Source organism: Drosophila arizonae, chromosome 4 (assembly GCF_054131065.1).
Source record: "Drosophila arizonae isolate 15081-1271.41 chromosome 4, UAZ_ARI_1.0, whole genome shotgun sequence".
Lineage (NCBI taxonomy): Eukaryota > Metazoa > Arthropoda > Insecta > Diptera > Drosophilidae > Drosophila > Drosophila arizonae.
This window is the reverse complement of record NC_142924.1, coordinates 19,258,976-19,284,650: the sequence shown is the minus strand read 5'-3', so window position 1 is coordinate 19,284,650 and position 25,675 is coordinate 19,258,976. Positions and strand designations below refer to the sequence as shown.

The following is a 25,675-nucleotide window of genomic DNA, read 5'->3' as shown; positions in this document are numbered from 1 at the left end:
ACCATCTTTGACATAATTGAAATTGAATTCAGGAACATCTTAAAAAGGCAAAATAAATAAATAAACGACATAAAGGACAAAAAAGTCGCGAGTCAGCTTCACATTAATTTGATTTAAGCATCGTTGCTTTTCTGACACTTTTATTGTTATTGTTGCTGCGCTATCAGAGGCTCGCCTGCATTGTTCTTGTTGTGTTGCCTTAACTGTCTTTCGCATTGTTTTAAACATTTTCCAACACAGTTTTGTGTGATTGTTGTTGCTTTTGTTTTTATTTATATTTTATTTTTACTTTTTTCCGCTTTGTTTGCCCTTTTTGTGCCGTTATTTATTTGGTTTTTTGGGCCGCTTGCCATTGTTAAATGGCATTTTCATGCTCAACTGGCGTCAAATATGGCAACCAATGAGGCGCTCCACAGAGCACGGCCCCTGCCCCCCAAATAAAGAGGCGTGTGTGGGCTGGGCGGGGCAGGGCAGGGCGAGCGAACTGGCGAATGCAACGAAACGAGTGCAAATAAAGTTTTTGACACGTGTCAATGCAGGGGAAAAGCTAGAGGGAAGGGGTGGATAGACAGTTGGCAGGGGGAGAAGGGGAGGGAGTTACCAGGTGACAGGTGTGCATGTTTATGCATAAAATAAAGATGCCACCAGATGAGCAAACCAGAGCAGAGCAGAAAAAGAGAGAGCGAGAGATAGAGAGAGAAAGAAATATGAACCTGAAATGATATATTGCTTTGGCTGTGAAAATAATTCTCAAAAGTGCAGACAAATGCACGAAAATAAATTTTGTTGATATATCCACATTTGTTTATAAATTAAGAAGAGTATTTTAGCTTTAAGTAAAGCCTATCTGGATAGCCCTTTAATGCATTTAATATGTTATCAATTTTCTCAAAACTCTTAAACGATTTAAAACATTAGGTAAAAATTTCAAAGACAATTTTAACAAGACTTGAACATCGCATTAGTTTTCTTTTTAATTGTTGGTTAAACCTGGGCGAGTATTACGCAGTCATTCACATGCTGTAAATCTTTGTATCATTATATTTTTTTATTTTTTATAATTTGTTGATATTTTATTGCAATATTTAATATTTAATATTTAACATAAAGCTACACATACGGTTGACTGTTGCGGTTTCTACGTGTATATCTGCTTTTTTTTTCAGAAACAGAAAGTTTGTAAATATTTAACATTTTTATGCAATTTATGAAAGCCTAAAAATCGTTCAAAAAAGGGCATGGAAAAATCTGAAAATTTAATTAATTAATATATTTAAATATTTATTTATTTAAAATTAATAAACTTTTGGCTAATAAAAAGTGTAAAAAACGTAATCAAACATTAACTATTAGTTTCTTTAATTATATTTTTAACTGAACTAAATATATTTTTTTATATTTGTTAGTTTGATCATCAGATATCAATTAAATTTTGCCTTTTATTTAATTATTATATTATAAAACAAAATTTAATGTTTTATAATTCTATATTCGAAGCAAATTTAGAAATAAGCTACCAAAATTTATTGTTATTTAAACTACCTCGCATTTGTATTAAAAACTCAATTATTATTATTTAAAAGCATAAATAATAAAACACTAGCTTAAATTCAGCTTGTTTTCAGCCACTTTTGGCTATGATTCAGCTTCCCACCAACAATTAATATCTCTGCGGCGACTTTTCATTGCTGTCATGTTTGCTGTAGAATGTAAATTCGAATGACTTCAACTGCTGCTGCTTCTTCTTCTTCTGCTTCAACTTCTACTGCACGTCAACATTCTGTTGCGGAATTAACCGACACAAAAAAAAAAACAGGGGCGTGTCTGACAAAGCGTGAAAAGCAGTGCAAAAAATGGCTTCGCTCGCTTTGCCAAAGAATTCAGAGTGGAACGGAATGGAATGGAACGGAAGGGAATGAAACGGAACTCGACTAAAGCGCATAAATCTTCGTAAAGTGTCAGTGTGCATATTCGCTGCTGCTGTTGTTGTTTTTGTTGTAGTTGGTGTTTTATTATTTTGTTTATATTGTTTTTGTTGCTGATGTCAGCAACAGCTTTGCAGTTGTTGTTCTTGTTGTTGTTTGTGTTTTGGGCAATTTGTACGCATAGTCTTTTTATTTCATTTTGATAGCATTTATTTTTTGCGTTTTTCCAGACTTGCAGTTGTTCATTTGTTTATTTTATTTATTTATTTTTATGTATCATTTGTTTATGTGTGTGGGCTCTGTGTGTGTGCGTGTGTGAATAACGAGCTGCAAAACGGAAATTAGTTGCAGAAATCCCTTCGAGCAAAGTTCTGCCCAGAGCGAAACCCCCAAAAGTTACTCAACATTCATCATTAAACGCAAAATGGCCGCAGGCAGCAAAACTAAAGAGCGAAAGAGAAAAAAGTCAAGAGAGTGAAGACTGTTGCAAATGCAAGGGAAAAGTGCTTGACAACAAAAACAATTAGCAACAGGCACAGCAATTAGCCTAAAAATACACACGCACGCACACGCGCCAGCACAATGAGCGAGTGTGAAAGAGATGGCGAGAGAAGAGAGCGTGAGAGTGAGTGGAGACGTAACAGACAGCAGATAAATGCAAATGAGTTTCGGTTTACGGGCAGAGTTTCGCAGCAGTCAGCTTTTTGCTAGAGCAAAAGCGATTAGCAGGATTTATGTGGAGAGCAAAAGTTTTACGACTGGACACAACCAAAACTTTAACATTACGTGGTCACCGTAAGCAGTGGGAGCGAGAGAGCAAGCAAAGGAGAGTGTGTGTGGGACTGAGAGACAAATGTACAATGTCTGCGTAGGATTGCCAATTGTTGTTGTGTGTGTAACGTGTGTAAGTGATGAATTAACAAGTGTGCGGCCATTTATAAAATTCTTTACTTTTGTTACACTGCTTAACATGCAAACTAGTTAACAGGTTAATAACAATTACAATTACTCTTTTTTTTAAATAAATAAAATGTTTATATGTTGTTTGTTCTTTTATAATATATATTTTGTAAAATTGTTTATTCATTTTTATAACAATTTATTTAATTATTTTGTAGCTTAGTGTAAAGGACTCTGGGCTGAGTTGATTGCTTAAATTGCAGCAGATTCTTTTCGAGTACAAGCAAAGTTAGTCGAAAATCGTGTGCATTTGCCGCATTTAAAGTATTTGCGAAACTTGCGAAACAAAAATGGAAGAAAACCAAACACAAAGTTGGAAAAACGTGTTAATGAATGTGGTTAAAAGTGGGTGGCAACACACACACACACACACACACGCCCAAACACTTAACTGCAGAGCCCTATTTGAAGAGGGAGTCGAAAAGTTGGATAAACTGACAAATTGCACAAATAATTTATAACGGGAATACTTGTTAAAATTAAGCAGAGGAAAAGCTGGAAAGAGTTTTTTCCTATAGAAAATTGTGATAAATGACTAAAAGGGAAATTGTAAGAAGAAAAAAACTATGGAAAACGGGATACTTTATTTAAAATAACTGTGAATAAAAGTTAAGAGCGAGAGTTAATTAAGGATACAAATTACAGATTATATAAAAACATTACAAATGAGAGTTTAGAATGCAAGATCAGGAGAAATAGATTGATCTGTTTTAGACATAACTGAATAAATTGAATTGAACATGAAATTAAATATGATATCTCAGCTGCACAGACATCAAATACATATATCTAAAGTCTTTATAAAGAAAAATAAGCTAGCTTTAAGCAACATGTAATAATTTGGAATAAAGGCACATAGATACAGCTAGACATTGTTCAAATTTAACTCTACTCTGTAAAATGAAAAACAAACAAAAAAAAAAAAAAATTGTACAGCAATTGATAAATAAAGAAAACGAAATATCAATATTTGCATTTCCTCCAATTATTCTTTGTTCAAAGTTGAACTAGTTCCAATTGAATGAACGAACACTTTGCCAAGTCTTTTGCTAATTGATTTCACACACTCTGTCTCTTTCTCGCGAGCTATCTCTGTCTGTCTGTGAATTGCAGCATACATTAAGGTACTTCCATCTCGCTCTCTGGCCATTTCTCTCTCTCTCTTTCCCTTTGTACGTGTTTGTTACACCTGTCGTATTTTCAATACAAACCGTAAACTAACTGTAAAATGCAATAAATCGCCCTCGATGCGACCTCTGCGCCCATCGAATGTTGCAACAAATGGGTTTAATTATGCGCTCCGGCCGCCCGGCTCCCCCGCCGGTGCAGCGCCAAAACAGTTGCCGGGACATTGGCAGGACATTCCAATTGGAAGGCGTTCAGGTGCATTGGCCCAGGATAAACGGCGACAATAAATTCCATTTGCAGAACGCGGGGGGTCGAAAGGCGTTAATGCAAGTGCAGAAATATTTTGCTGCCAGACAGCAGCGGCAACAGCAACAACAACAACAAATGTTTATTTTTACCGTAATACTGCAAACTATTTAACAATAAACGTATTTTGCCAAAGGAATTTTCATTTTACCAAAAGGAATTTTCACACAGCTTCTCGAACCCGAATCGAAAACAAAGAAACTAATAAGAGAGAGAGAGACAGAGAGGGAGAGAGAGGGAGGGGGTGGCATAAACAAGCTGGCTAAACAGCTAGCCAGACAGGATGCCAGTGTGCTGCACAGGATGTGCCATAAAGAGCAGAAACTACAGACAGCCAGGTAAAAACGAACAGGTGAGACTACGTGCGACGAGGCGAGAGATGGCGACTTAATTGACTGCAGTCAGAGGCAACTTATCGGCCATGGGAGCTGTGGGCGGGGCGAAGGATTCAAATGTGGCAAATGAAGAGGCGCAGCTGCAGTAGCACTTTGTGGCACATAGTTCCACACAGTCACACACACACACACTTGTATAGATAAGAAAAGCAAATATGCACCTGGTTTGCTAACCAGTGTTGTAAAGCGTCTGCATGTGTTAGCCAGTTGTTAATTGAGTGACATTGCTGTGTGTGTGTGTTTTGCATATGTTGCATGAGCTGCAACTACATACATAGTTCGAAAAAAGACAATGCGGGTTCAAGTCTGGTGAAATATTCATGTAACAAGAATTCCACTTAGAGTCCAATTGGAAATGAAGCTCCGAACAGATAATCACCATCTGAGTGCAACTCATTTGCTGTCAAAATTTGTGTGAAGAGCGCATTCAAAAAGTTACTACTCTTTTCACTTGCCGTCTCTTTCCAACAATATGCACAGCAGCTGCTTCTTCTACTGCCGCCGCTTGGAAGTGTTAAAAGGTGCCAGGAAATTTACAGCTAAATGTTTATGGTCGCAATTGTTAAGCCTGGCAAATGACGCTGCCAGCAGTGGCACGCTCTCTTCACACTCTCTCTCTCTCCCCGCTCTTTGAGTCACATTTTTGATGCGGTGTTAAATTTGCACACCGAGTCTAATAAAATATTTACGGTTAGCAAGACACAAGAAAACGAAAACGAACACGAACAAAAATCTGCATTGAACGAGCAGAGCATAGCTGAATAAGAGTGAGCTGAGTGATGGCAGGAGGATGGGAGTGGGAGCGGGATAGCGAACATCACGTCTGCCAACGTAAGCGCTAAATGTCAAAGCAGCAGCAACTGACGCTTGAACTTTGAGCCGATTGGCCCCGTCTCGCTCTCACTCCCACAGTTAGTCAACGGCCAATCGTTAGCTAATTAAATTTATTATTGCCAAAGAAAAAAAAAAAAAACAGAAAAAATAGACAAAGGCACCCACACGAAGATGAAACGTCACGAATACGTTTGATGCCATAAAATAAATAAAAGAATGGAAAATCATGGCAAAAATTATATTTTCTATGGGAAAATAATTTATTTTTTATGGGAAAATCGTTGGTGTTTCTCTTTTTGACAGTCGTACGCTTTCAATTTTGTTTTTTTTATTCACATTCACATTTATTAATGTATTTTTATTTATGATTACCAAATGACATTTCAGCTTGCGGTGTGGAATTGATTTATTTACTTAATTTCGCATGTTATGCAAAATTCATGAGAATTTCCCATTATTTTCAATGGCATTATTTAAATGAATGTTGATTAAAGTCAAGAGAGCGGGTGGCAGAATGATAAATGCGATCAGACATATTTAAAGTTTATTAAAAAGTGACACATGTCGGATAAAGCCACAGCTAGACATAAATAAAAATATTATTTATACAGAAATTTAAATAAAGACAGAGTAGAAGAGATCTAATGGAATTATTTTCAATTATATTTTCCCTCTACAATTTCCCCCTGGCTCGTCATAAAAGTTAACGCTCTCACTTTACTTTTAATCTAAAGTAAAAAAAAAAAAAAAACAAAACAAAAAAACAAACTACAAAATAAAAACAACATCATAACGGAAAGCAATAACAGCTGTAATCACGCTTCCAGCCACCATATTGTTTTTCCCTCTCTTCTGTCACACCGCAACAGCTTGTCTCTTTTACACAAGTACAGTGGGAGACCACCGCACAGGTCTCAATAAATGGAAGATGCGCTGACACCAAACGAAAAATGTGTGCACATAAATGAAAACGAAAATAAAAGCCAAAACGTGTTTTGTAAGACTTGTTAGTGTTTTATTTGTCTTTTTTCGCACTCTAATGTGTTGTGCTGAGCGCCATCTGGCGGTAAGAGCTGCAATAAAGCAATAAAGGCGACTTTAAGCTGATTACAACGGAATTCAACAACTAACACAACAACAACAACTTGAGCTTGACCATTTCCATTTCCTTGCATTCGGTCTTCTCTTGAATGAAATACACTTACATCAGCTCTCATTCTGATATCATATGTATATGTGTGAGCGTGTACATGTGTCTTCTTTACAATTTTTGTCAATTTTTCTGGCTACCTCCCGCTGTCTTCCTCTCTGGCTATGGCTTGAGACTGTCAGAATGACATTGCTGTAAATTGACATTGCAGTCTCTCGGTTGTGGTTTCTGCTTTTGGCATTTAAACTAATCGCTTGGCCACTTTCGGCTGTCATGCGTCACTTTGGCATGTTTCTCTGCTTAGCTGCACAACACTTCCCGCTGCTTTTCCCCTCCCTGGTTGCTCTGACAAAACTTTGTTTTGACAATTTCATTTTGTGTGTCTAGAAGGAGTTTCAAATTTCGCGCGTTACCTACAATGCTTGTTGTTGTTTGTTTAACTTATCTACCACTCTTTGTTCTTGCTGTGGCGCCATCTATTGTTAGCAACCTACACTACTAGCAACTGTCGTCGTTTAGCTGCTATCTTTGTCTCTCCAGTTGACAGTGCATGTGCTTTAAAATCTAGCATTGTTTTACAATCTTATCTGATCAACAACTAAATATACACAAAATAGTTGAGCTGAACTAATAATTGTATTATTTTTATACCCTGAACCCATTGAAAATGGGAAATCAGGGTATAATGGTTTTGTTAAAAGTATGTAACAGGCAGAAGGAGGCGTGGCAGACCCCACAAAGTATATATATTCTTGATCAGGGCGACGAGCTGAGTCGATTTGGCCCTGTCCGTCTGTCTGTCCGTCCGTCCGTCCGTCCGTCCGTCCGTCCGTCCGTCCGTATGTATGAACGCGTCGATTTCAGAAGATATAAGAGCTAGAGACTTCAAATTTTTTTTAAAATGTCCGTAATTACAGCGCGCATATCAAGTTTATCATTAAAAATCGATAACCCATCCCGATCTTTTTTTATCGATAAAAAACCTTATCGAAAAGCAGTTATAAAATTATATTTTCTACACCCTTATTGCTAGAGTCTCCAAATTTTTAATGTATGCTTATATGCAATTTATACAATTTCGATTTTTGTTAAAATTTACCCCCCACCCTTAAATTCACCCCCTCACCATCACTTTTGTAAAAAGCGTATTTCAAATACTAGAGACTTGGGCTTTGGAATATACACACATATTCACCATATGACTACGCTCTAAAAGTTTCATTAAGATCGTATGTCTACAAAAGAAATTATTTAACAAATAAATTCTCATAATATTGCCCACACTGCAGCGCAGCCCAAGCGCAGTCGCTGCTTACTGCGCAGTTAGCAGAGCGCAGGCTTATGCGTGCGTGTGGATGCATGTGTATGTATGTGTGCATAAAAGAAGTGCAGAATGATTAGAATATCAGCTTGGAGGGTTCAGGGTATCTCCTAGTCGAGCAGTCTCGACTGGAGCTTTCTTACTTGTTAATGTTGTTATTATGCTTATATGAGTCAACTGCAAACTTAAATTGGAAATGGAAATGCAAAATGGGAAGCAACAGTGAATAACTTCTCTTACTTACTCTTCTTCAATGCTCGCACTCTTCTCAATTGTTGATGTGCTGTGACTTTGCAGCTGTTGCTGCACTAGTCCGCTGCTCTCTGCTTCCGCTCTGGCTGCCTCTGCCGCAGATCCTAAAGCTTCACTGCTCTGCGTTGAGCGGCTGGCGGCATATTACAAAACTTTTTACTTCTTCCACTTTTGCATTTTCATTTATTTCGCCGCTGCCTCTTATTCACTCTCAGCCTGAAGTTGAATAGAGAGAGTAGTGAGAGAGAGAGAAAGGGTGCGCGGGGCAGGGGTTGGGCGTCACTTTTGTTGTTATGCATATCGCTTCACTTTTAGTTTTTTGGGCAAAATTTCATTTCGTTTCCTTAACAAAACTTAACTTTGCTTTCTGCTTTGCCTGCGCTGCATTTTGCCTTTGAACTTTCTGTGCAACTTTTCTGCCGGACACGAATATAAAGAAATAAGTAAACCGTCAATAAGCAAACACAAACACAACCGCACAGCACACGCACTCACAAACACTTTAATATTCGAAGCAGTTGGCAATTATTTGTGCACATTTTATTCAGCCATTTTTTTCTTGTGGCTGCACTTGAGCGAAAACTTTATTAATAGCTCCAGCTTTGCAGCGTTATATAGAGCAAATGCAAAAAAAAGGCCATGAGAAATGTAAGAGAGCAAAGAGTCAAGGCTAGCGGGACTTATTGTCGGGCATAGTTTGCGTGAGTGCAAATCGCATGGAAGAGCCCAGTGTGAAGCAGAGAGTGTGAAGCCCAGAGAGTGGAAGTTATAGAGTGCGAGTGAGACGAAGCGTTATCAGCTGAATATTTCTGTTAATTATCTGTGTGTATGTAAATATAGAAGTTCGAGCAACAGAATTATAGAATATGCATTCGCCTCTATGTTGTTAGGCACATATTGTAGCTACATACATACATATATATATAATATATATATATATATACATATAAATAGAAGTTGATGAGCGCGCACTTCATGTACTCAATTACATCAATTGATCGTTCTAGCCTCTTAGGAGTTTTGACCGACTGCTGACACATACACATACACACATACATACGTGCATATGCGAGCATATCACACAAATGCAGTTTAATCAAGCGGCTTTTGTTGCTAGCCTGGGGTCAGTCGGCGTGCCACGCCTCCAATGGTGGCGGAGTGGTGTGAGAGAGAGAGAGAGAGAGAGAAAGAGAACAGCGCAGCGCAATAGTTAACAGCATTGTTACACTTTTAAACGGTATATTTTTTTTTTGCGCTTAAATATGCGGCTAGAGGTAGTTGAACCAAACGTAGCCAATGTCGCCATCAATGTGGATGTAAATGTAGATGTGGATGTGGATGTGGACTCCTCGTCTGGTCCAGTTCTGGTTTTGGCTTTGCTTCTGGTCTGGTTGGGCTGCACTGCGGTTCATTAGCGCACCAAATGCGATTTGGCCTATCCAACAGTTGCGGGCGTGGGCGGGCGGGTGGTGCCGTGACAGTGGTCGATGTCGCGTCGCTTTGGCGTTTGCCTCCAGAACTAGAACACATGAGCACGTAATTTAGTAGCCGCTTTAGCGCTTTTGTGTGAAAATCACAACGACAACAAGACAACACATAGACGAGGGGGGTGGAAGAGAGCGAGAGAGGTAGACAGAGGGGGACGAAGGCAGGTAGAGGGGGAGCGATGTTTACTCCTCTCTTCCCCATTAACCTATGCGCTGGCCAGCTGAGTGGCCTGGCCCGGCTGCCTGGCTGGTTGTTTATGGGCAAGCGCCTCATTGGGATCACGGCCGCTTTCTGCGTGGGTCCGGTTTTTGCCGTTAATTCCTTTTTATTAATAGCCAACGGACACAAAGGCACAGAAAAAAACTCATTTTGTTAGCTCAAACGGGAAACCTAAACGTAGCTCTGCGGCCATGACGCAAAACTAATCAGTTTTTTTCTCGCTCTCTTTTTTTTAGGTAGCTAAATGTAATGTAATTGCCTAGCGAAATTGAGGCTAATTTGTTGTTGTGTGACTGGAAACGAAGAGAGAGAGAGAGAGAGGGATGGAGATAGAGAGATAGATGTGCTCAACACAAAGTTGGGATCGCTAGCAACGGCAGGCAAATGATGTTAGGACAAATAATCTCAGGAAAGAGCTGTTTATTGGGAATGAATGCAAAAAGTAATATACAATTGGGATTATTTACGAAAAGTTACGTACAGAAAATAAATGCAATAGACAGCTAAGGTGTGTTTTAGGACGAAAGAAATAAAGTATTCAGCAGTAGTCAAAGATAAGTTAAAATGCTTTACGTAATAGGTACTACACAATGTTTTACGTAATATATACTACGTCATATGCTTTACGTAATATATATGCTAAGAGTGGATTGTAGGATGAAGGAAATAAAGCATTATTTTAGAAAATGCGAAATCAGCATTAGATCAGATCAGAAGAAATGAAGTCAAAGATAATATGAATTAATATGTTTTACGTATTACGTAATAGGTTTTACGTAAAACTTATTATTAAGTAATTGGTACTACGTAATATGCCTTACGTAACATATCTTACGTGATATATATAAGATCCGTTAATCTTATATATGTAAAATGGCGTACGTAATATGATTTACGTAGTTTGTACTACGTAGTATGATTACGAAGTTTGAACTATAACACTTTACGTAGTACGTATGACTACGTAATATGACTTACGTAATAATACTTAGTAGGTACTACGTAATCAACATAGTTAACGTAATATGCTTAACGTCATACGCACAACGTAAAGTTTTTTACGTAATAGGCACTACGTAATGTTTTACGTAATAGGTACTTAAGTAATATGGCTTACGAAAAACAACCTTTTATTAATGAATGCAGAAATTATCTTATGATGCAGGCGAGAGTTAAGAACTTAAAAACTAGAACAGAAAGGTAGGCCACAAAATATAACACTCAAAATTAATAAAATAATCCAATTAAAGCAAAGTTACGATTGCTTACCAGCCAAACATATGTAGTCAACCCAGGGCCAAGACTTTTTGGAGAGATAATGCAGATCTTTAAATGGAGTCGTCAGTCCGTGTCGAAGCACACTTGAGGCATGAGCTTATCGCTGTCAGATAATTGAGGGAAACTGACAATAAATCATATTTAATTAAAATCACGAAATGTTTTCGGAGCTCTCGAACAGTGTTTTATCAGCAATAAATAAAGAAAAGAAAACAACCAAACGCTTAGCCATATAAATTTATTAATGCTGCCGATAAAAACTTAAAAAATACAATATACAATACACAGTCAAAAAACAGGAGTGAGTTGGGGAGGGTTTGGATGGTGCTCAGAGCAGAAAGCGGAAGCTCGAACTTCAGCTTTACTCAGCATCGCTGGCCACGGACATGTCGGGCACCAAGGCGGCAACTATTCGGAAGGATTTGAATTTAAGTTGGAGTTTAGATCTCTAGGACGAGGCCAGGAGTCTAATACTTACCGTTGTCCTCGCTTTCGTAAGCGGCAGACATATCGGGCACCACAGCGGCGACTAGATCAGAAACGGACTCTAAGTGAAAGTCTAGCAGAAAAGGAATATCTCGGAACTTACCCTGATCCTCAGCGTCGGAAGCCACGGACATATCGGGCACCACAGCGGCGACTAGATCAGAAACGGACTCTAAGTGAAAGTCTAGCAGAAAAGGAATATCTCGGAACTTACCCTGATCCTCAGCGTCGGAAGCCACGGACATATCGGGCACCACAGCGGCAACTATTCATCCAGAAAAGTAATTCAAGTTGGGCAGTTTTATATAAAAGGGTTACAGCTAGCTACTTACCATGATCCTCGCTTTCGGAGGCGGCAGACATGTCGGGCACCACAGCGGCGACTGTGCCAGAAAATGAGTTTTATGTGGAAGTCTATCAGAAAGAGGTTCGGAAACTACTCACCCTGATCCTCGCCATCGGAGGCAACGGACATATCGGGAATCAGATCGGCGTCAGCAGACATAGCCTCGGGAACTAATATGATCCATGTTTAAGAACTCACTCAAAGATCACAGATCGACTGACTCACCTTCGTTATCCTCAGCATCGGCAGCCACGGACATATCGGGAATCAGGTCAATGTCAGCGTTGTTCTCCATCTGCTCGTTCATGAAGCGGAAGGGCGGCACGTGACGCTTGCTGGGCTGGGCATTCGAGTACGCATCGCTGGCCACCGACATGTCGGGCACCAGAGCGATCATTTTGCCATCCTCGGCTGTGGACATGTCGGGCACCAGATCCACATCGGCATTCTCAGTCCTGGGCACGGCAGCGCCATAGACGAGGGGCACGAGCAGCAGGGCACAGATCGCGTAGTATTTCATTGCGGCGGATTCTTCTTTAGTTAACTAAACGTGCGAGCCGATCGCGAATGTGTTTATATATACCACTGCTAGCCCACAGTTCGCCAGCTATATTGTTATCGAATATTATTAATATTTTAATTTACAAGCTGCTGCCTGGTGTGCTGTTGTGCTGTTGTGTTGGCTCTTCAGATAAGATTCTAGACTGGCGTGTATTTAGGGGCCTGCTATAAAAATATTGTATATGCCCAGGCCTACATTGTCTATATGTATTTGTAGAATTCAGCTGTGTCGTGTGCTTCACACGAAATCAAGTGGGTTTTATATGGGTGACTCGCTATCAAGTCTGCTGATCTTGAAAGTGGGAACGGAAGGCTTAACTATCATAAAGCCATTGGGTTTACATAAACAATATATATGTGTATATGTTCCAATAGTTTACACAATTGTCTAATTTCATTAGCTGCTTAATCACTGATCTTTGATCTTAAGAATATCTAAATGAGTTTATTAGGCCTTTATTTCTTATAGACCCTACAATGATGTTCATACTTGTTCTTGCTCTCTATTTAAGGATCAGTCGTTTGTAAGTTCGACTCTGATCGCTGAAAAGCGCAAACTAAGAGCTAGATTACATAGATCAATCAAATTTTAAATAGATTTAATAACCCACAGTCATTTTATACTTTTCCGCATATGTTTGATCTAATTGTCCTAGAGCAAGATAGAATACTTCTATTGCATTGACAACAAAAATTTCTTAAAATATTTAAAAGGGGTTTGAAGGCAAAGATTAACATATGAAGCTGTCCAATGTCAACTATTAGTATTTCCTTGAGTGCTACTGATCGTTCATTATATATATATTACATTTTAAGCTGTCAATTATGATCTCTTCATATACAATAGATCTCTTACATATCCGCCTTCTGTCAAGTCTCTCATTGAAGCGCAGTTGCTTATGTACATTCTACATTCCAGGTTATCCTCGATCTTAACAGTAAGCCCAAAAGATCTATTTGTCATGCAAATAATATAGTCATCTCTCTCTTTACCACACCTAGACATTCTGTTCGACCTTTTTCTGCTCTCTTTGGCCTACCTGAGCAAGCGACGATCTTGTTTACCTAGCCAACCCTAAAACCCTCAAAGCCCAAATAAAAACTGTTTTTCAGTTAACAATAATACATTTTTATTCAATATAGTTCATGAAAAAAAAAATTATATATATTCATATATATATATATGTGTGTGTGTGTTTATGTCTTTGTGTAGTTATCTACGAGAACTGAAGGCATATTCGAAACTCTCAAGGGATTGGCTTGAATAATATAAATTCATAGATACTTCACATGTAAGTGTGCTTAAATGGTAAATGGTAATGTAATAGAAATTAAGAGATTGGCAAATTAATATTTCGAGTAAAGTTCATTTTCATTTTCAATTTCAAAAGTAAAAAGCAAAAAATAGGGAATTCCATGGAATTAGTTTTCATTTTCATGTTGTTGTTGTTAACTTTTCATTCTTATTCTATATATATTTTATTTTTTGGCTTCTTTATAGGCCCAGTATGTCGACCGCCGTATCTTCGGGGTCCAGTGGCTCCCGTTTTAGGCGACCCATGTCGAAGTCATCCGCTGCAATAGTGCCGGCCATGTCGGCATTGGGCACCACTGGGCGTGGCTCGGCCAACAGATTGGCCACATTTGATCCGGGCGACTGGCTGGGCGACCTTGCCTGGCCGCTGACCGGGCTCACCTGGGTGCGAGCCAGGGTCGTCGTTGGCTTTGGCTGTGCTGTGTTCTTGGCATTGGCCACGATCATGGCACGCTTGAGCGGCGGCATGCCTGGGGAGATGCCACTTGGTGAGCCGCTGCCGCTGCCGCTGCCGCCCCTTACTGCCGTGGGCGTGGCAAACTCGTTGAAGACGTTGCCCTGGATGCTCGCAATCTGCGGCGTCTTCTGGGGCACGACGCTCGCCGACAGCGGCGACGCCTGGCGCTGGCCGCCGTTGGCGTTGACGCGGCGCATCAGCAGGCTGTTGGCCGCCGGGTTGGCCGGCGGCTGGGAGTTGGGCGAGTAGCGGGGCCGCTGGACAGGCGCCGCCATGGGCTGTGCAACGGGCGGGATGCGACGCTTGAGCACGGCCACGTCGATGTTGGCGCTGCTGGCATTGACTCCATTGACGCCCAAGGAGTTGGTGGGACCACCGCCACCGCAGACCGAATAGCGTCGGCCCATTTGGCGCACCAGGATGGGCTCCTTGGGGGAGATACCCGTACCGGCCGCTGGCTTGCCGCCCTGACCGAACAGCTGGTTCAAGGGATCCAGCGGACGGGCCACGGCCTTGACTCCCACGCCGGGCACGGCGAACTTGTTGCTGAGAGAGGAGCTGCTGGCCAATGGAATGGTGCAGCTGCTGCTGATGCTGTCGACGCTGTCCTTGCGCTGATCCGTCAATGATGATGGACTGGGCACGATCTTGGTATAGTTGTTCATCTTCATGATGCGATAGAGTTTCTTCTCGTCGCCTTGAGGCGTTGTTAGGGTTGGCTTCAAGGCATTCGCCGCCACGCTTGGCGTCTTGGGGGTGGCCAGACGCTGTGCCATCAACGGCGTGCCAGAGCTGGAACTGGAGCTGGGCATGGGTATGCCGGCTGAATGCTTGGCAGCACCCACCATGCTGACCAGCTCCCGTATGAGACGCAGCTCATCGTCGGTGACATGATCGAACCCCGACGGGGTGTTTATATTGAAGTGCTGCACCTCGCCGCTGGCTGGAAAGTCGGTGGCATCGTCAAAGATCTCGATCAGGGCCTGGAAGATCTTTTGCTTGAAGTGCATCTTCTGGCGCGGATTCATCTCCTTCATCTGCGGCCGCACCATTTCCAAGAAGTGCTCGTCCGAGAAGATGTCCTGGCACTCGGTCTGGTTGCCCCGCTCACAGCGCTTGATCAGCGCTATGGTGGGTGGGGTGGTGCTCACAATCGGCGAGGCGGTGATCGAGGCTGTCTGTGTGGCAAAGCTCGAGCTGGGAGTGGAATTGGAATTGGAGCCGCAGCTGGAGCTGGCAATGCTAGCCAAGCCGACCATGCTCACCACGTTGGACGTGCTGGCCATGTTGGCCATGCTGTTTATGCAACTCGAGCTGCTCGTCGAGCTGTTGTTGGTGGTGCTGATCACCAGAGTGTTGCTCGAGGAGACGACCCGCTGTGGCTGTAGCTGCTGCAGCTGAGCCTGAGCCTGAGCCTGCGAGGTTGGCGCCGAGCTGGTTGCGGGCGACTTGAAGCCATCGTTGAGCGGCGCCGGCGGGCGCTGTTGCCCGGCGAAGTTGACCCGTGGTCCGGGTGGCGTAGCTCCAGCCAGCAGACGTTTGGCCTGCGCATTGGCCGCCAGCCGTGCCGGGCCCGGCGGACGTCCAGTGCCGTAGTTATGACGTGGCGGCATGAGTTGCACGCCCTGCGGCGGCTGCAACTTTGGTGGCATCTGGAGCGGCACGCCGGGATGGCGAGCGAGCACCACCTGCTGGTTGACCGGAGCTGCGGCCCTCGGCCGTGGAAATATGTCATCCCGGGCGCCAGCCAGCGCTGGCTTGGCGGGCGCCTTATTGGCCGCCTTAGGCTGCCCAGCGTTGGCATTGGTGTTGGCGGTGGTGCTGGCGGGCATACTGGCCCGGGGCACCGGCGTCATCTTCACCGGCGACGTGGAGCTCATCAAACTGTTTGCCGCCGCCATGGTCATGGATTTGCGACGCTGCAGGCGCGTCAGGCGCTGCTCGACGGTCGCCTTCTGTATGGCCGGGTTCTTGGTGCGGTTGGCGCCACGCCGCAAACGCCGCCCGCCGCCCATGCTGGCGGTCTCGTCGGCGCTGTCGTCCGCCATTGAGTCGAGCAGTGGTGAGTCGCTAGCCGAGGAGCCGGCCGGTTTCACGCCAATGATCAGGCAATTGGAGAGATTATTGCTGTTGCTCTGCTTGATGAAAAACTCCTGCTTCGAGCTGCCCACGGGCGAGTCCACGGGGGATGTGGGCGTGGCGGGGTCCTCTGATCGAGACTTTTGCTCCTTATCCGCTCGTTTATCTGTGGCTTTATCCTTAGCTTGATCTTTTTCCTTGACTTTGTCTTTATCTTTATCTTTCTCTTTCTCTTTTTCTTTGTCTTCCTGTTTTGCTTTCTCTTTCTCTTTGTCTTTATCTTTCTCTTTCTCTAGTTCTTTTTCTTTAGCCGTCTGCTTGAGCTTGGCCAGCGGCTGCTCCTCCACTGACTCGTCAATGTCCTTTTGCTTGCCTTTATATTCCTCAATCGCTGGCTCTTTGCTCTTGCTCTTGCTATCTCGCTCGCTACCGCGCTCACTCTCCGGCGAATCTCTCTCGCGATCGACAAGCAACAGATGCGGTTTCAAGAACTGAAGCTCGTCGGCCAAGTAAAACCCTGGACGCTTCTGTCCGTTGCGCTGACGCTGATTGTCCGATGATATCCAACGCACGTAATCGTTACGAATCTGACGCCAGCGACGCTTGCACTTATCCGCTGAGACATAGAGAGTGAGAGAGGGAGATATATATATAGATGCATTGGGAATTAGCAGAGAGAGTGAGAGAGAGAGGGAGGGAGGGACAGGCGCCTAGGTAATTGAACAGTTGCCTGGGTGGGTGGATTTTACATAGCTACCTGCGCTAAAGGGCTAGGCAACCAAACAGATGTTCAGCTTAAGACGCGACCGCAATATCTTAGCTCTAATCCTAACTCAATAAGTGTCATAAATGTAAACACATTCGATTTCGAATTACTCAAGTGTCAGCCTTGACAAAAATTCTTATTTCAGGGTTTTCTTTCGAAAAATTGTACGCCTTTTAAAGTCTTCCGATATTAAACTACGATATCTAAAGCAAAAAAAAAAAGGATATTGTTGTTCATTAAATAAAAAAAATAATACTAAATAAGAGCGAAAGCATCTATACAATTTCCAATTTTTTATTAAATAAAATAAATATTGCTGCATAAATTAATATCTGATTATGATTTACCGCACCCCACTAATCGACTCATATAGCCCAAATGTCTATATGTGTGGGAGTTACCTCCCAGACAAGCGAAGTAAAATTTATCGACTCTAATATTAAAATATACATAAATCTTATAAATTTGTTAAATAGGACAGCTATGTGCAAGATATAAATGTACTCTTCCTGTCCCGCATTATTATTATTTTTTTTTATTTATACATTTTATTGATATTTATAAATGTGCATTTTCTATAAATGTGAAATCTGGCTTCAATAATTCTGTAAATACTAATTTTTATATTTCAAAAGAGTGTATCTTAATATTTATTAAATAAGCGAAAAATATTAAGACAGGTGGACCATAAGAATATTTCTTTTCCCTAAATGAAGAACAATATTATATCATAAAGGAGTATAACATTTCATCACTTTATAAGAATATAATAGCGTACATTTTGCCTTATGAACATTATTTATTTATTTTAGATATAATATAAAAATTATAGCCAAAGAGAATTTGCTATGAAATAGAATATTTCGAGACGTATTTAAAAAAAAAAAAAATATTTTTGTATTTTTAAAAACAAAAAAATTATGTTGGGTGTAAAATATATACATATCAAATTAAAAACAAGTGAATAAAAAGAGTAATAAATTGATTATCAATTTTTATTTATTTTTTTTATACCCTGAACCCATTGAAAATGGGAAATCAGGGTATAATGGTTTTGTGAAAATGTATGTAACGGGCAGAAGGAGGCGTGGCAGACCCCACAAAGTATATATATTCTTGATCAGCGTGACGAGCTGAGTCGATATAGCCCTGTCCGTCTGTCCGTCCGTCCGTCCGTCCGTCCGTCCGTCCGTCCGTCCGTCCGTCCGTCCGTCCGTCCGTCCGTATGAGTGCGTCGATCTCAGAAGTTATAAGAGCTAGAGAGCTGAAATTTGGCACGCATACTCGTGTGTAGCATACGCAGTACGAGTTTGCTTTATTTTTTCGATAAATCGTTCGATAACTTTTTTATCGAGAATAATCGAAAAATTGATTTTGTTTTTTTAGCCTAATTTGAACATTTTTAGACCTGGAGTCTTCAAATTTGCGTTGTATATGAAGTTAATCGATACAAAGATTTTGTAATTTACAGATTTTGGATACCACGCCCCCTTCTCCCCCAATATGTAAAAAACGCATTTCAAGTACTAGAGACTTGTGCTCTGGAATGTACACACATATTTACCATATGATTACACTCTGAAAGTTTCATTAAGATCATATGTTTACAAAAGAAATTATTCGACAAATAAATTTTCATAATATTGCCCACATTGCAGCGCAGCCCAAGCGCAGTCGCTGCTTACTGCGCAGTTAGCAGAGCGCAGGCATATGCGTGCGTGTGGATGCATCTGTATGTATGTGTGCATAAAAGAAGTGCAGAATGATTAGAATATCAGCTTAGAGGGTTCAGGGTATCTCCTAGTCGAGCAGTCTCGACTAGAGTCTTCTTACTTGTTTAATTGATAAATTAATGAATGAGGGATATGGCATTTTTCATGTTTTTATGTGTTTATATTTTTATTAATAAATAATATATTTAATAAAAAAATTATGTATATATAAAAATTATGTATATAAATGTTATTTCTTATTATATATATATATAAATATATATATTTTTTTATTTAATTATTTTTTTTTCATTTATCAATGTTTATATATTTCTGTCTTTTTATTATTTATTTTTTCTTTTATCTATATTTATAAGTTTAAATATTTGTGCATGCAAATTTAATTATATATTAAGTCAAAAAAATCTGAAATTATCTTTCCAATTAGTTTAGTCTAAAATTAAAGCAGCTAACTCTTGAATAATTACTGATTCTTTCAATAATGCGTCTATGTAGTAAACTAGACGGAAAACTCTTTACCAAAGCCAATTTTTTTATTTATGATATATGATCAGACATATTCAATAACGAAGCCTAGAACATTATTGAATTACGATCTCTAAATGTTTAAATTAAATTGATACAAATCTAAATTCAAAATAAAAAGACTTAAACTGATATATTTTGATTATTAATTAAACTGTTAATTAAACTTTAAATTTAATGTAAATTTCAACTATATTTAAAGAAAACGCAGCTAGCTCCTCACCATTTATTAATTTATAGAAATTAATTGTTTATTAAAATATTGTTATCGAAAAAAAAATATTGAATAAACATATAAATGGCTGCTAACAAGGGCAAACTGTTTATGCATGATAACCTTTTTCAAATTTTTAACTAACCCAAAACTTAATTGTGTGTTTACCTTGAGAGTCACACGACATTTCGATACGAAAACTTTTCTGCTCACAGACAAAACCCTGCTGTCAAAATGGCAATTGCAAAAGTACAGTGACGACCAATTATATATAAATCGATAACTAAAATTATTATTACTATCGATAACATTTTTCAAAGATACAGAGCTTTTAACTATGTTAGTTCAAGCTGAGCAGAAGTATTTACTAAATTTATTTATTTAATAACAGCTGTTAAGCTGTTTTTTTTTTTTTTTTTTTTTAATAAATTAGAAGAGTTCAATTTATATTTATTTTTTATTTTCAAAGACTATAGAATAACAAAAAGAGCAATACAATACGAAAAAAAAATACTAAATAATTCATATTTTATTAATTATTAATTGGCGAATATATATTTCAAAAGTTTACACCGTTAATTCCAATTTGAATTGGCATGTTAGATTTGGTCATTTAACAGCACTGCATGCGCTGCCAACTCGCTTTCAACAGTTGTCCAAGCAGCCGATACACGATAACGATAAGCGCAATTGCGCACGCCTCACTTTGCAACACTACTTACCAGGCTCTCCCAACTCTGCAGCGACTAAATCCCAGCAATTCTCTGAAGGCAATCTTTTTCTATAATGTTCATTACTTTCATCATACAATATCGGCTGATTTGCAATAGCGCGGCACAATTTTACATTTGATTTATATGTAGACATGGCTTAGCCACAGCACGCACACACCAACGAGCAATTTCAGTTGGTTTTTATATTTATTTCACAGCAAATACAAATCGAGCGAGAAACTTGCCGACACCAACACGCGTCGTATGTAAAACGAACTGACACAGCTGCGAAACTGACACACACACATACGCACGCATTCACTCATATACATTCTCACGTACATTCCGTCAGAGAGCGCGAGAGTGCTGAGAGAGGCGAATGCATTGGTGTTGGTGTAGCAGACGCCAGCTAAATTGGCAGGCCAAACTGGGAGGGTTGCATTGTTGCTGCCGTCGGCGATTATTCTTCAATTGTTATTTACACTCATGATGAAAATAATAGGTACACCCCTTAAAATTAAACTTTTTTGAGTTTAGTTTAGCAAAACATTTTTTCTACTGCCCTTAACATGAAAATTTAAATGCACATTTGTGTATTAGGTATATATTAATGAAAATACATAAATTTGGAAAAAAAAATATTATTTTTTTAAAAGTTACAAACAAATTAACAAAAATGGAGCTTTTTTTGCTTGACAAAAATAATAGGTACACTTTACTTTCGTAAGATGTATTTAATTTTTTGATTTTCAAATCATTCAAAATCTTTTGCTATTATATTTTTGGATTAATATCCTGTATATCCTCTTTTATTTTCATACAAATTTTTTATCTGATTGGTCATACTCCTATTTAAAGCTTGGCAGGTCCCATTCGTAATCTTCCTTCAGGTTTCTTGGACACAGTCCATTATTTGGCGTTTAATGTCACACTTTTTCTTTACCATCTGCTTTATCAATGCACTACACACGTTTTCGGTTGGATTCAGATCAGGAGAATGACTGGGCCAAGCGAGAGTGTCCACCTTACTAACCTCGAGCCAAGCTTATTATATTGTAGACGAGTGTCTCGGGCCGTTATCTTGTTGTCAAACCTAGCGCAGAGGCATGTTATCCTCAGCATATGGTAACATTATATTTTCGAAAATATCCCTGTAGTCTGCTACTCTCATAACGTCAGATATTAGGAAAATCAGACGATACAGAAGGAGCCCCACACCATAATGGTTCCACCGACATGCTTGACTATTTTTTTTGTGTAGCGAGGATCGAATTCTTTACATGTGAGGAGTCTTACATGCATGGAATAGTCATTTCTATAATGGCAAATTTTGGTTTCGTCGTTAAATAGGGTAATACGCCACTTTTTTTTGACTTTCAGATCCTTCCCAGGTGATGTGGTCTTTAGCAAAATTTTGCATCATCATAAAATTTTTGGTGCGCATCGATTTCAACCATTTTTTCGATACGACCTGATAGTTTAGCCATATGTAGTCATCTCCTAATTGAAGAAGCATTAATAATATTATCTATTACGGAAGCAATGACCTTTGAAGATTTGAAAGGGTCGGAAAAGTTGCAATCCTTATAATGCGTCGGTCCAGTTCTAGTGTGGTTTTCGATGGACTTCCACGTGTTCGCTTTTTATTGTGCATCTTTAAAGCATTTTGCACAACGCTAAGAGATCTGTTCATCAGTTTCGCAATTTCACGCAAAGATTTGCCATTCCTTCGAAGGTTTTTAGCAATTCTGCGTTCCTGACTCGAACAATTAATATTTCGACCCATCTACATATGATATTGATAATTTTTTTTACATCAAACATCTGTAGGAAGGTTACCTACTATTTTACAACAATAAAAGAAATCATTCTTATTCTAAACTTTTTTTTTCGGGCTGAAGTAATGGAGTGTACCTATTATTTTCAGCAGGCCCATTTCAGTTTATTGTGACTACTATGAATTTAGGGGGAAATATAATTTTTTTTTTTGCATGCATCATATTGTCAGATTGCTCTCTTAAAGTTACCATTGATTTTTTTTTCAAAAATATCAAAAATGAATTAGTTATGACAGAATCTTCAAAAATTTTTGGGTGTACTTATTATTTTCATCATGAGTGTATATCCAAATCAAGGTTGAACTGGAGTTTGCTAAAATTTTTAGTTTTTGTGCCAGTTAAAACCCTGTAAACGTTACTTCATACTTTGGTGAGTTAATTAATATATTGACTAACGCGGTTATATCTGTATTATTAAGCGCTTGAAGACCAGGGCTACATCACACAGCCAGTTCTACAATACATATATCTCTGCCGATCGAACATCACTGCCAGCTGTTATTATTGTAAAACGACTCGCTGTAGCAACGACTTTTAAGCTGGCAACGCCGCTCTTCATTCTCTCTGGGAGAGCAGTTGTCATTGTGTGCGTGAGCAGTAGCGTCGTGTAATTTATAAATGGTTTAAGGGTGTTTTAACACAATACTTTACTGATCCCCTCGTGTTTTTGTTTATGCTGACAGCGCCTATGTAGCGATTGAGTTTCGTTTTGCCGGCAAACTAGCTGTGTACGACAACAAAAATTCATTTGTGTATGTATGGTTTGTATGCATGTATTCATTGTAGATGCCAATAAAGTTCAGTGTGTGAAGCATGGACTAAATGCCATTTATGGAACGTAAACTTGACAGCTGATAGTTGAACATTCTAGTAACTAAACACATTGGCATTACATTTACTGTCACATTTTCAATTCTCTTATCAACGCTTTACAGCAGCAACATCGTCAGTAAATTGCTGAGAGTGAGCGCGAGAGCAAACGTTAACCCAAATAAACTGTAAGAGTGTGTGAGCGAGCGTGCGAACGAAACTCAGCAACAACAGCAGCAGCAACAGCAATTTCACCGCGGCAGCAACAGCAGCAGCCACAGCGACAACAGCAACAGTAACAATAGCAGCAGCAACAACAAAACAAGTGAAAAGGCAAGAAACGGACATAACGAACTGCAGGTAGGTGAGCATAATGTAAGCCAGCACCGCGAGAGCTGGCGGATTTCAATAAATATAATTGTTGCTGGCATCCAGCAGAAAACGCGCGAAACAGCTGTTGCGCCCTGCAGGCAACAGAAACGTCCGAAACAGTTTCTGCATGAGCGTGAAACAACTGGAATTCGTTTCTCTTGTCACCTGCACGCCACGGTTTGTTTTGGCTTGCTTGAGTGAGTGAGTGAGTCTCTGCGTATGTGTGTGTGTGTGTCTGTGAAGAAAAGAGAGCGCAGAGAGCGACGTTGACAGTTGTTGCTGTGGAAACGGACGCAACCAAGCTGCAATTTGGTTTGAGAGTGTGTTGCTGCGCAGTTGACGGACGAGTCGAATAAATATTTGTTGTTTTTGTTATTTTGTAGTGCACGCAGCAACATCTGCAGCAACAGCACCAGCGGCGACAATATTAACAACAACGACAGCAACAATATGAACACACGACGCAGCACGGGCAGCATCAAAGCAAACAAAAGGAACCTCAGCCGCTTATATGTGGCAACGCTTACCACAAAGACCATAACACCAGAGCTGCATGCAGTGAATGCCAAGATCTGCCGTCTGGTGGAGCAGCATCCCTGCATGTACGATCGCTCCCATGCAGCGTACATGCGCAAATCTCTTGTGGAACAGGCCTGGGTGGAGATATCCAAAGAGATGAATGATACAGGTAAGTCTGGATTTTGGTGCAATATAGAATTTGATTTTCATTTTCATTGAAACTCTAATGTTTCTTGCAGTTGACAATTGCAAGGAGCGCTTCAGGAATATACGCACTAGCTTTGCGCGATCCATCAATGTGCAGCGCGGCTCGAATCGCGTTAAGCCTTATTACCTCAGCGAGGAGCTAGAGTTCCTCAAGAAGCACATCACGCCCGGGGTGCCGGTGCCCGTGAAGGGCCGACGCTCGCGGGACAGCAGCAATCGCAGAGGGGACGACAATGACGAGTACGATGACAACGACGACGAGGATGTGGGCGCTTTGGTCCACATCAAGCATTCGCTTAGCAGCGACGAGCACGAGAACGAGAACAGTACGGACAGCTCGGAGTGGGTGGCTGAGGAGCATGCGCGTGAGCTTGTCGCCAGCCAGTTGCAGAACAAACCAGTGGCTGAGTCGCACCCACGGAGCGACGAGGACGAACAAAAGCCGAAAAATCTATTGCAGACGAATTCAGTGGCTCAAACTTGCCCCTTCCCGCCCAAGAAGCGGCGACGCATGGCCGTCGATGTGCCGACCAAGTCAAACGATGTAAGCATGTGCATAAAAAATCTTATATATATATATATGTATATATGTATATGTATATATTATATACCCTACTACAGCTGCCTCCCCCTCTGCCCTCTCACCTTTCACAGCAGCCAGCTGCCGTTGGCGCCGACACGGATGAACACAGCGTTGACAACAAATCCTCCATTCCGGACTTCGATGATGCCTTTCTGCAGGGCCTGCGTCCCGAAATGAATCACATGGACTTCCATCAGAAACTCTACTTCAAGCGCCGCGTCTACGAGCTGCTGAGCGAAATATTTGAGGGCGGCACAAAGGCGAACGGTCAACCACGCACTAATGGCCAGGCCGAGGCCGCCCACTCCACCATTCCTGTGCAGCACCTGGGCCTGTTGGGTCGCTCGCTACAACTGCCCAAGCTGGCGCCCAAACCCTCCAAAGATCTCTAATTAGGTATAACAATTGAATCGCCTAGATATATGCCCAAAGATGGCCGCAGCTGCAGACGGCGCTGTGTTAACCATTTCGAATTTACGCTGTACAGTAATTTCCACATACCCATTGCCACTTGGGTATAGTTGTAGTTGTAAGACGTTACGATTTTTAAAATGTAATATTTACATTAAATACACATATTTTCATATAAAAATGTTTTCATTGTTTTGCATAAGTTCATATATTGTTTTCAAGTGGGTCAAGGAATAGCTCAAATAATTTGGGGGATTTTATTATATAGAGAAATATTATAATTTAATAATGAATAGATCTAGGAATTATTTTCTAGATAAAGCATTGTCGTTGTTTTTATGAAATCTACCGAGTCGATGACCCGGAAGTTACCTTTTTGAAAGAATATAAATGACATTGTAGTCAAATAGTTCCTTTGATTTTTTTCATTTAGGATAAATAATTGAACTCTTTTTGATTTATTTCTTCTTTTTTTTTTAGGATA

The 25,675-nt window shown here is 40.4% G+C and overlaps 3 protein-coding genes across 13 annotated transcripts; 1 reads left to right on the top strand and 2 right to left on the bottom strand.

The window, feature by feature from the left end:
* Positions 1 to 11,480: 11,480 nt before the first annotated feature.
* LOC108614239 (uncharacterized) lies at positions 11,481 to 12,769 on the bottom strand. 2 transcript variants are annotated; one of them, XM_089467041.1, is made up of 7 exons: positions 12,314 to 12,769; positions 12,187 to 12,258; positions 12,075 to 12,125; positions 11,957 to 12,007; positions 11,846 to 11,896; positions 11,735 to 11,785; positions 11,481 to 11,664 (listed from the first exon to the last, which is right to left on the bottom strand). In XM_089467041.1, exons 1-7 carry the CDS (start codon positions 12,606 to 12,608, stop codon positions 11,618 to 11,620), a joined length of 618 nt encoding a protein of 205 aa, XP_089323167.1. In that variant the 5' UTR covers positions 12,609 to 12,769; the 3' UTR covers positions 11,481 to 11,617. The 2 variants fall into 2 exon arrangements, with proteins under 2 accessions (XP_089323167.1, XP_089323168.1); XM_089467042.1 differs by lacking the exon at positions 11,846 to 11,896 and having other exon boundaries at positions 12,314 to 12,767.
* A 985-nt stretch (positions 12,770 to 13,754) lies between these two features.
* Positions 13,755 to 20,787, bottom strand: stwl (stonewall). Its single transcript, XM_018005259.2, has 2 exons — positions 20,461 to 20,787; positions 13,755 to 17,116 (listed from the first exon to the last, which is right to left on the bottom strand). The coding sequence occupies exons 1-2, from the start codon at positions 20,603 to 20,605 to the stop codon at positions 14,145 to 14,147; spliced, it is 3,117 nt and encodes a 1,038-aa protein (XP_017860748.1). The 5' UTR covers positions 20,606 to 20,787; the 3' UTR covers positions 13,755 to 14,144.
* A 1,666-nt stretch (positions 20,788 to 22,453) lies between these two features.
* On the top strand, positions 22,454 to 25,372 carry LOC108614238 (uncharacterized). Of its 10 annotated transcripts, none has more exons than XM_089467034.1 (6): positions 22,454 to 22,659; positions 23,228 to 23,459; positions 23,538 to 23,648; positions 23,855 to 24,159; positions 24,230 to 24,741; positions 24,819 to 25,372. In XM_089467034.1, exons 3-6 carry the CDS (start codon positions 23,599 to 23,601, stop codon positions 25,170 to 25,172), a joined length of 1,221 nt encoding a protein of 406 aa, XP_089323160.1. In that variant the 5' UTR covers positions 22,454 to 22,659; positions 23,228 to 23,459; positions 23,538 to 23,598; the 3' UTR covers positions 25,173 to 25,372. The 10 variants fall into 10 exon arrangements, with proteins under 10 accessions (XP_089323160.1, XP_089323157.1, XP_089323163.1 ...); XM_089467031.1 differs by having other exon boundaries at positions 23,225 to 23,459; XM_089467037.1 differs by having other exon boundaries at positions 22,457 to 22,659; positions 23,225 to 23,459; positions 24,855 to 25,372.
* The last annotated feature ends 303 nt before the right edge of the window (positions 25,373 to 25,675 follow it).

Excerpts from the sequence above, each read along its gene's own strand:
- LOC108614239 (XM_089467041.1), bottom strand. The coding sequence starts at position 12,608 with ATGAAATACTACGCGATCTGTGCCCTGCTGCTCGTGCCCCTCGTCTAT. Across the intron at positions 12,008-12,074 it reads CTCCGAAAGCGAGGATCATG|TTGCCGCTGTGGTGCCCGAT; the intron begins GTAAGTAGCTAG and ends CTGGATGAATAG. Across the intron at positions 11,897-11,956 it reads TTCCGACGCTGAGGATCAGG|TCGCCGCTGTGGTGCCCGAT; the intron begins GTAAGTTCCGAG and ends TTTCTGATCTAG.
- LOC108614238 (XM_089467034.1), top strand. The coding sequence starts at position 23,599 with ATGAGCGTGAAACAACTGGAATTCGTTTCTCTTGTCACCTGCACGCCA. Across the intron at positions 24,160-24,229 it reads CAAAGAGATGAATGATACAG|TTGACAATTGCAAGGAGCGC; the intron begins GTAAGTCTGGAT and ends TGTTTCTTGCAG. Across the intron at positions 24,742-24,818 it reads TGCCGACCAAGTCAAACGAT|CTGCCTCCCCCTCTGCCCTC; the intron begins GTAAGCATGTGC and ends ACCCTACTACAG.
- stwl (XM_018005259.2), bottom strand. The coding sequence starts at position 20,605 with ATGTCTACATATAAATCAAATGTAAAATTGTGCCGCGCTATTGCAAAT. Across the intron at positions 17,117-20,460 it reads TGCAGAGTTGGGAGAGCCTG|CGGATAAGTGCAAGCGTCGC; the intron begins GTAAGTAGTGTT and ends TCTATGTCTCAG.